Consider the following 9,678-nt stretch of genomic DNA (forward strand, 5'->3'; position numbering starts at 1 on the left):
TGGATTTAATGGTGCTTTGAGAAGGGGATGAAGCAATGCCCCCATGGATGGTTCCGTGGCTGATTCCATTTTTTCAGGGATAGAGAGCTGCTCCCGATTTTTAGTGGAGCCCTGACCTGATCCAGAGCTTGGCATCACCTTTCTGCCTGTCCCAGCTGAGACTTTACAGAGGAGAAGGACCAGAATCAGCTCTCTTTGGGATGAAATCTTCCCCCAATGCCACTGAAGTCACAGCCCACTCATTTCCCACCTGAAAAACCCCAATCCAACACACCAACTCAGGTTTTTAAGGATGACAGACAGGCACAGGGTGTTTTCCTCCCCCAAAAAAACACCATTTTCCAGTGGAATAAGATCAGGAAGAGACTTAAGAAATGTTCATATAAGGATTTATTGGGTTAGAAATACAACGTGGTTTCCATCTCAGCACAAGGCTTCATTCCAAAGGCACAAGGCACAAAGAGGCAGGAATTGCTGCTTCATCTGCCATGAGGCTTCACCCTGCCACTGGCTAAAGCTGAATGCAGCACAAGGCACCTCCTGCAAGCCTGAAACCCTTGCTCCTTAACCTGCATAGAGAAATCTATTGCTTGACAAAGATAAAACGATCACTCATATTAAAAAAGGCAGAAATTGCAGAGTTAGTCTGAAAGGCAGGAGTGTCCTACAGTTCCCTGTCCCTTTTTCCCAGTCCTTTGAGATTTTCCAGGAGGCTCCATGATAGGAATTGATTTAAAATCTCAATTTGTGAGCGGCACTGCTGGTGGATTCTTTTTAATTATTTTTTTTTTAAATTTTTAAATAATCAGCAGGAACACTCAGGAATTCACTTCCTGAGTTTACATTCAAGGAATTCGGGCGTCTGGATGCACCCAGGATGGATCCCCTGGAGGTGAGCGCTGCTGCAGCCCTCAGAGCCTTCCTGAGGCAGTGGGAAGCACCCGTTCCCAGGGGCACAATCCTGGGAAAGAGGATTTCAGCCCGTGGGATACAGCTAGGCAGGCTCCTCTGAGAGGAAGCTGCAGGTTTATATCTGGATGGAGGGAGCTGCCCGTGGCAGGTGGAGGACATCCCACCCTTGAGCATCCCCTCCGCACCACAGGCTGCATCTCTCCAGGAGACTTTCCACGTGGGAAAAGGTGATGGAGCTGGCTCCAGGGGCTGGGAAGAGCCCCACAAAGCCCAGCTGCCATTCCCAGGAGAGGAACCAGCCTCCAGTGAAAGGCCAAGAGTCTGACCCCCAGGGCTGCTCCCTCCAGCAGCTCACAGAGAGCTTTTCCCAGGAAACCGCGGCTGGATCTGGAAGGCCTCACACTTCTTGTACTTCATGGTCAGTCCGAACTCGGGGGTGATGTCCACGGGCTCCCCGGACTGCAGGCTGAACTGCAGCTGCTGCAGCAGCGTGGTGAGGAAGAGGAAGATCTCCCAGCGGCCGATGGTCTCGCCCAGGCAGCGCCGCTTGCCCAGCCCGAAGGCCAGCACCTTCTCGCCCTCCGGCCGGTTCAGCTCTCCCGTGGGGGTCAGGAACCGCTCCGGCCTGAAGGCTGAGGGGTCCTTCCAAAGGGTCCTGGGCCAGAGAGGGGACACTCCTGAGGGGGTGGTTTGGTCACAGGGCCAAAATAAATGGCCAGTGTTTCAGGGACATAAACGGTCTCTTGCAGTGCCAGCCCCTGTCGTGCGCTGGGGCACCTTCCACCATCACAAGTTGCTCCAAGTTCTGCCCAACCTGGCCTTAGACACTGCCAGGGATCCAGGGGCAGCCACAGCTGCTCTGGGAAACCTTTCACAGGGAGGAATTCCTTCCCAACATCCCATCTATCCCCGCCCTCTGGCAGTGGGAAGCCATTCCCTGTGTTTTGTCCTTCCATCCCTCGTTCCCAGCCCCTCTCCAGCTCTCCTGGAGCCCCTTCAGGCACTGCAAGAGGCTCTGGGGTGTCTCCAAAGCAGAGGGGTCCAGCCCTTGGCCCTTGGGCCTTGTGGCAGTTTTGACCCCTGCAATGGGGTCAGTGACCAAAACCAGTCCTTGCAGAGAGGAGCTTTGCAGCTGTCTCACTCCACCACCCAAAACTGCCCTTGGCAAGCTCTGCCCCTGATCTAAACCCCCAACTATGTGTCAGACTCCGTCAGCTCAGCCTCTTGGAACCTCTGTTCTAAGCTGGGGCTGTGTTTGCCCAGGCAGACACCGGAGATGGATTTAATTCCATCCATTTAATTCCAGCAGCCAGAGAACCTGCAGCTTCAGCACTGGGACCAGCCAGCAGCCCTTCAAACAGGAAAAATGAGGACCAAGGGTTTTTCCCTTTTTGAATCCTCTCAGCAGAGCTTCCCACCCTGTCCCAGCACGGCTGCTGGGAGGTGCCAGGTGGGATTTAACAGCGGCTCAGCTGGGAATTTCTGCTTGGATATGTGGAATCCTCCCTGCCCTAAGAGCAGCATTCCCATTCCATGCCCATGCAGGAGCAGGAGGGATATCAGCAGGTTTCCAGCCTTTTAGGGTGTTTGGATATAAACATTTCCAGCTTTGATCCAAAATACCCCATCAGGGAACTCGTCCTCTATCAAGGCTTGGCTTACTCCCTGCTGGAATGTCTGTGCTGGGGAGCAGTGGAGGGGCAGGATGGGCTCTGGTTTCCAGTCCCCCTGTCATTCCCAAATATGATTGTCAGCAATCACAACACAAACCCATCGAGTTTAACTCAGTCCCATCATCACATTTCTCTCCCTTAAAAAGGGCAACTGAGCAATTGCCATTGAGCACATCCAGAACTGTCAGTTCAGATCACAGGATCTGCTTGGCAGCAGGATTGACTGACTCCTGATTATCCAGCAGCCCGAGCTTCCACACAAATCAGGTAATCCCTGGTGCTGGGGAGCTGCTGAACCAGGGGCCAAGTCCAGCTGGGCCAGCTCCATGCCCAGGAGAGCCAAGGCAGGGCTCAGCATCAAACCCACACCATTTTTGGTCCAATCTGCCTTTTGGAGATACATGATGCAAATGATCCACTCATTTTCCAGCAGCAGGATTGGCGTGATCTAAATCCCAAGAACACCCACAACAGCCCAGATGAGCTGAGGGGTTTGGAATACTCACTCATCATGGTTCACTTGCCACTGGTTGACGAACACGCAGGTGTCCTTGGGGATGTAGTAGCCGTTCAGCACTGTGGCTTTTGTCGTGCTGAAGGAAACACGGGTGGAAAGGGACATTAGAGGAGACCCACAGCTCCTGACAAGCCAAAGCCCAGTGAGCCCTGCAGGGGTTTCACCTTCAAAGCCCTATTTGGGCCCTTAGGACTGGCTAGGAAATACCCCAGACTGTATTCGGGAGATTTGATAGTCTTGGTTACACTTTCCTCCAGCAGAAAAAATCCAGTTTCATTTCACAGCTCGTTCCAGACGAGTTGTGATGTGGTTCCTCCCAAGGCAGGAAGAAATATAAACCCAGGGGCGTTCTGCCAGTAAAAGTTTGTGGGGTGAAACCATCCCCAAAATAAAGGATTCAACCCCAGAAGGGCAACAGGCTGCTCTATTTCCCCCTCAAAGGGATCAATTCCCTGCCAAAATGGCACCTCCCAGAAAACCACTCCAAAAAGAAAACCCCAAATGAGGCCTCACTGCTCCAGCCCGTACCTGCGTGGGATGGTGAAGGGCACGAAGGAGGAATGCCTGAACACCTCCAGGATAAAGGCTTCCGTGTAGGGCAGCGTGCTCCTGTCTGACAGCCGCGGCCGCCTCTCCCGCCCGATGGTCTGGTCTGGGGAGGTGGAGAGCGGGAGGAGGGTCACATCAGGGCTGAGCAGAGAGGTTTGGCCTCAGGGGAATGTGGTTCATGGACTCACCGAGCTCTTCCTGGATCTTCTTCTGGACGTCAGGGTACAAGGCAGCGTACATGAGGCCCCAGGACAGGGCAGTTGTCACAGTGTCAAAGCCTGCATGGGCATGGAAAAGGCATTTAGTTACCACCAGAGGACAGGTGAGGAGGAGTTTCAGATTCCACTGCTCTGCATGTTTGTTCCCCCATCCGGTGCCACCAAAAATCTCTGGTCACTGCTCAGGAGCAGCTCCACGCACCCAAACGTGGCCAAGGTGTCCACCCACCCAGCTCCATGCCCCACCCAGCCTCCAGCTTTGAGATTCATCCCAAAGATGGAATGGTGCCCTCAGAAACTTTCCCACCTGCCCCAAAGAGGTCATTGACGATGTGGATGATCTTCTCTTCGGGGAGCTGGACGTGGTTGTTCTCCTTGACGCTCTTCTCCTGGCAGTGCCAGATCAGCGAGTCGGTGATGTCCCGGATGTGCTCCTGGGGAAGAGCCGGCGTTTCAGGGACACCATGGACACACAGGGATGGGGACACCTGCCCCATTGGCTTGGGGTGGGGAGGGTACAGCTGCAGCTCAGAGGTCTCCAAGGGGCTCCAGGCGAGGCAGGGGGATGCTTGTAGGCATCTCCACCCACATCCAAGAACATCCCAGCCCTTACCGTATCGAAGCTCCTGTAATGCTCCTGCACAATTTTCTGCACGAAGAGGTTGAAGCGCCTGTTGATGTCCTTGAAGACCTCCATGGTGCGGCTGGGGAAGTACCGGAGCAAGGGGATGAAGTCGGCAGGGTGACCGTTCACAGCCACCTCCCCAAACTCATTGCCTATGTTCACCAGGCTGAGCAGCTCCTGGTCCTCGTGCTCGTAGCGCTTGCCGAAGCACATGGCACAGATGACGTTGGCCACCGACACCACCAGGTACTGGTTAAGGTCAAACCTCTTCTCCTTCTCCATCACCTGCAGGAACTTGGTGACCAGGTACTCGGCCTCCTTGGAGACGTGCTCCTCCAGCAGGCAGCTGCACGACGAGGTGGGGCTGGGGGCGATGGAGAAGCTCTTCAGGGCGCTCTGGGCCAGCTTCCTGCGGGCTCTCCACACCTCCCCGGAGTCGGGGCTGAACGCCAGGCTCTGCCCGTTGGAGATGTAGTGGAAGCTGGGCAGGTCGGGACGTCCCATGAAGTCCTCTCCTTGCTTGACCAGGGCTTGCCGGATGGTGTCCAGCCCGCTGAGCACCAGCACGGGCCGGCTGCCGATGCGCACCTCCATCACGTCCCCGTAGCGCCGGCTCAGCCGCGTCAGCGCCAGGTGCGGGTCCTTGCGCAGCTCCAGCACGTTCCCCAGCACGGGAATGCCCCGCGGGCCCGGCGGCCTCCGCAGCCCCTCGGGCACGGGCTGCTGCTGCAGCCACTGCAGCACCGCAAACACCAGGCAGAAGGCGGCGGCCGCCAGCAGCACCTCGGTGGCCGACACCGCGCCGGGGCTCCCCACCAGCGACATCGCAGCCTTCAGCATCGCCGTCCGGAGCGCGGAGCGGCCCTGAGGGAGCGAAGCGCCGTGAGCGGGACAGCCGCCACCGGCCACGGGCTCGGCGCTGGGGCTGCTCCTGACGCTGCCACTCGGAGCCGCAGCCCGGAGGCGGCTCAGGGGACGGAGCTGTCCCCGCAGCGCTGGGGCTTTCCAGCGGCGCCAGCTGCGGACCTGGGAACGCTCCAAACGCACCCACCCATCCCTTAAGGGACACCTCAACCCGCCAGAGACTGCTACACCCGTTCCCCCGCAGCAGACCCTTAGACCGGCGTGCAGACCCCTCAGGAATAAACCAAAGACGCGTTAGGGGCCTGGGCTGGTCTCTGGGCTGAGACACCTGGAGCAGCCACAGCGGAGGACGGGACAGGGGAAGAGCTGGGCTTCACTTCTGATCCGCATTTGCCGCACTTTAGGAAACTCCTCGCACTAAAAAGCAGGTTTTTTGCTAGCCAGGAGTGGAAGGAATAAGTGCCTCAACTTTTTCTCTACGTGCCAAGGCAGCAAAGGTGCTGTCTTAACCACAGGAACCTTTTTTGTCGTTCAGGTCTCTTTCAGAGAGCTTGGCTAGAGGAGAGCTGATCCTGATTCGAGCCACCACTTACCAGCAAGCCCAACACGGCAGTGCCAGGACCCGTCCCAAAGATCGACGGCTATGAAAAATAACCCTGGCTGCAGTGGGGACCAGCGGGATGGGTGCACCCCGCGCCCAGCTCTGTCAGAACCATGGAATCATAGAGCCCCTCAAGTTGGATGGGACTTCTAAGGATCATCGAGTCCTGCCCCCAGCTCCTCAGCTCGAAACCCTTCGGAAAACCTCCAGCGGGGCTGGGAGGAGGTTGGCTGTCAAATCCCCCCTTCCCTCGGGATGGGCAGAGTGCCACAGCCCCCCACAGGACACCCGCTGGGGACATTCCGGGGGGCTGCGGGGACCTTGCACCGCAGCAGGTACAGCCCAGACGGGACCCACGTCCCAGCCCTCGGCAGCGGAAAGACCCGCGAGGGTGCCCCCAAACCCCGCGTTCCAACAGGTGGGAGAAGGATGCTGCTGGGGTCGGAAAGGGAGGACAGCCCACGGCGGGGCTGTCCATCACCCGTGGGTGCTGGAGGCGCCCCCCGGCCCTGTCCGTGGCGGTCCGGGCTCTCCGGTACTCACCTCGGCGGGAGCGGAGCGGCGGGAGGGGCCCGATCCTGCGGCAGGTGCCCGCTCCTCGCCGCTCCTGCTTTATATGCACGGCCCCGCGCTCTGATTGGCCCGGCCGCCTCCCGTCACGTGGCCTTTCCAACTCCCCAAGAATTCCCCGGACCCCCCCACACCCCCCAGCCCCGAGCCCCCCTTCCCGGGGCTCCCCCCGAGGCGGGGTGCGGGACCCCCGCTCCCCGCGCATCCCCGCAGAGGAGGCAGCGAGGCGGGCGGGGACAGGGCTGCGGAGGGCGGAGGGTCCCGGCAGCTCGTGCCGTGGGGTGCGGGGGTGGGAGGGGGGGTGTCGGTGCCGCCCGTGGGTTCCAACCCGGGGCGGGCATCGCGTGCGAAGAGGGCGGGATGTTTGGGCAAACCCGCACCGCCCCGGTCACTCCAGTCACGCTACGGGCAGGATCTTAAAGGCGCCGGTCCCGTGCCCCCCTGCTCCCCAGGACGCCCCCGGGGGCTCCTCCCGCCGCCCTGCTCCCCTCCAGACCCGGAGGGTTCCATGCGCCCACTCCCGCGCCCCCCGCCCCGGTGCCCGCAGCCCCGGGACATCCGCGGGGTCCCGAGCCGTGGGGACAGCGCTAGCGTGGGAAAACCGCCCCGGGGAGCGCAGTGCGCGCAGAGAGGGGGACACTGGGGGATTCAGCCCCCGCGGGGCTCCGCGGACACGAGGGGGATGAGCGCGGAACACTCTCCGCGGGGCTGGAGAGATCGCGCACCTCCGCGGGGGCCGCGCCCATCCCGCCGCCGGTGTGCCCGGCAGAGCAGAGCGGGCACCGCCGGCTCCGTGCGTGTCCCCTCCATCTCTGGCTGCGGGACCACCCCACAGCTCCACAGGGTCCCCGTGGGGACGTGGGCGGCCGGGCAGCCCCGGGGGGTCACGGCCCTGGCTGCCCCGGCCCGGTTAAAGATTGTCCAGGTTCGCGTGAGAAGCCGCCGTGCCCTCTGTCACCTCTGTCCCCTGGGGACAGGGCGGCCCGAGCCAGGGGCGAGGTGGGGCTGGCATGGAGCAGAGGGTGCAGCCGGAGGGAGCGAGGGGGCACGTCGGGAAGGGGGATGTTCGCTGTCCGAAGGGGTCTCAGGCAGAGTTTGCAGCCCCCAGCCGCGGTCCCCGAGGGGTGACAGGCCAGTTCCTGCCCTCCAGGGAGGACAAGCGGGACCGGCCCGCTCCCAAAATCTTCCCCTTCCTCCCGCGTCCTTGTTCCCAGCCCAGCCGGCACGAGGTGGGAGACAGGCCAGGGGGTCCCGCCCCGCCGGGGTGTCCCAGAGGTGGCATTAGGGACATCGCGTGCGAAGGGGCTCCGGCCAGACCCGGGAGGGCCGCCCGGTCACTCGCAGTCACGCTATGGGTGGGTGGCGGGGGAAATGGTTTTTAAAGGACCAGGGCGGTGGCCTCACGTCCAGGAGCCTGGCCCGGGGTCAAGGCGGCGCCGGAGCAGCTCAGGATCAGCTCCCCCCACGGCCGGCTGAGGGTTGGGGGGCTTGTGGGGGGTCCCCAACACTGGGGAAAATGGTCGGTGTCATCCTCTGCCGCAGGATGCCGCATCACCTGCGAGGGGACAGCAGTGCCCCTGTCATTTGTGGCCGCTCGATAGGAAACGGTCATCCCAGCCCTTCCCAGCCACGAGGAGAGGGAGAGAGGGGAGTGCAGAGCGGGGAAGTCCCAGCCGTGCCACCCGAAATGTCCTCTCTTAGCGCCAGGCGACACCGAGCCGTGCCCCGCACCGCAGGGCCGACCACAAATGTCACAAATGTGCCCCGCGGCTGGGGACACTTTGTCAGGGCGTCCGTAAAGCCCGGCCGGGGATGTCTCTCGGGATGGCGCCGAGGCAGCTTGTACAACACCTCTCACCACGCTCTGCGTGTCCGTGCCAGTGTCCCCACGTCCCTCCTGCGCGTGTCCGTGTCCCCGCGCACCTGCGCAGGTGCGTGCCAGCACGGACAGGCGGCACAGGACCCGCGTCCGTGTGCGGGGACTGGCTCGGGGGTGCAAACACCCTCGGGGTCCCCCGCGGCTCCGTGTCCCTCTTGTGCGGGCACGTGCTGATGCCACTCCTGCCGTGCCACGCGTGCCTGTGGGCACCGTCACCCTGCCGCTGCCGCCCGCCCCTGCACGCACGGGATGGTGACCCACGGAGGGGACAGCGACACCCAGCACGGGCGGGAGGCCACCAGCGTCCCCTCGGCAGCCCCCAGGCAGCTGCGGGGGTCCGTGGGCTCAGCGAGGGGCGGCGGCCGGGGGTGAGGGTGTTTTGAGGGAGTTTTGAGGGTGTTTTAAGGGTGTTTTTGGGGTGTTTTTGGGGTGTGAGGCTGCCTGGCACGCAAGGCAGCCGCTCTTAACGCTGTTCTCATCAGGAGACACCCTGCCCTGACAGGGTTTGGCAGCCACCGGGGAGGGCTGGGAAGGGGTGGAAGAGGGTCCTGAGGAACCTCTCCGGGACTCTCCCCTCAGAGCTCTGGGAAGTGACGGATGAGGAGTGGGGGGTTCAGCATCAGCACAAGGTCTGAAACGCTTGTTTCAGATCACTCAGCTCTCCCTCCAGCCCCAACCCGACTCGGTGCAATGGGTCCGGGCAGATCCACAGGGATGGGAGGGGCTGGCAGCACCCAGCCCGCCGGACAAACCCTGCTCCTGCAGCCTTCCTCCCCAAAAAGCCTTCCCAAGGGTCTTGCCGGGGCTGGGAGGGCTGCGGCGTTCCTGGGAATTATCAGCAGGAATATTAGCAGTCAGCGTTTTGTAACTGTTCTTGCCAAACATTAATGAAAGGCGTCATCGCTATTAACGAGCTCGATTAGACCAGATGTTGAAAGGCTTTATTAAATATTAGCTCAACTTTTACCTGGGCCAAATTGCCACCGGAATTTTCAAAGATTGAAGGAACTTTCGGGCCAAACCCCCGAGCTTCGGCTCGTTCCCGCTCATCCCAGCCGCACTTCCCAACCTCCCCTGAATTCTGCCCCGCCTGGGCATTTCCCTGTCGTGTGTCAGCCTCACTTTGTGGGGAGTGAAGTGCCCCAGCCTTGCCCCGCGCTGCCCCTTCACCTCCCCTATCTGCCGGGCTCACCTCCTCCCCGCCACTCCTCCCGATCCTCGCTGCCCGTTTGCCCCGGAGGAGCCGGGGGAAGCGAGCCAGCCGCCTTCT

At 61.1% G+C, this 9,678-nt stretch overlaps 1 protein-coding gene across 1 annotated transcript; it reads right to left on the reverse strand.

Moving 5' to 3' along the window:
• Nucleotides 1–372: 372 nt before the first annotated feature.
• Nucleotides 373–6,239, reverse strand: LOC136367194 (cytochrome P450 1A4-like). Its single transcript, XM_066328700.1, has 6 exons — nt 4,483–6,239; nt 4,177–4,303; nt 3,840–3,929; nt 3,631–3,754; nt 3,092–3,178; nt 373–1,567 (listed from the first exon to the last, which is right to left on the reverse strand). Exons 1-6 carry the CDS (start codon nt 5,332–5,334, stop codon nt 1,264–1,266), a joined length of 1,584 nt encoding a protein of 527 aa, XP_066184797.1. The 5' UTR covers nt 5,335–6,239; the 3' UTR covers nt 373–1,263.
• Between the last annotated feature and the right edge of the window lie 3,439 nt (nt 6,240–9,678).

Source organism: Sylvia atricapilla, chromosome 13 (assembly GCF_009819655.1).
Source record: "Sylvia atricapilla isolate bSylAtr1 chromosome 13, bSylAtr1.pri, whole genome shotgun sequence".
Classification (NCBI taxonomy): Eukaryota; Metazoa; Chordata; class Aves; order Passeriformes; family Sylviidae; genus Sylvia; species Sylvia atricapilla.

What these genes read in the sequence shown, in the direction of transcription:
- LOC136367194 (XM_066328700.1), bottom strand. Translation starts at nt 5,334, where the DNA reads ATGCTGAAGGCTGCGATGTCGCTGGTGGGGAGCCCCGGCGCGGTGTCG. An exon ending in CAATGACCTCTTTGGGGCAG is followed by an intron (nt 3,930 to 4,176) that starts GTGGGAAAGTTT and finishes ATGCCCATGCAG; the next exon opens with GCTTTGACACTGTGACAACT. An exon ending in GAAGATCCAGGAAGAGCTCG is followed by an intron (nt 3,755 to 3,839) that starts GTGAGTCCATGA and finishes CCACCTCCCCAG; the next exon opens with ACCAGACCATCGGGCGGGAG.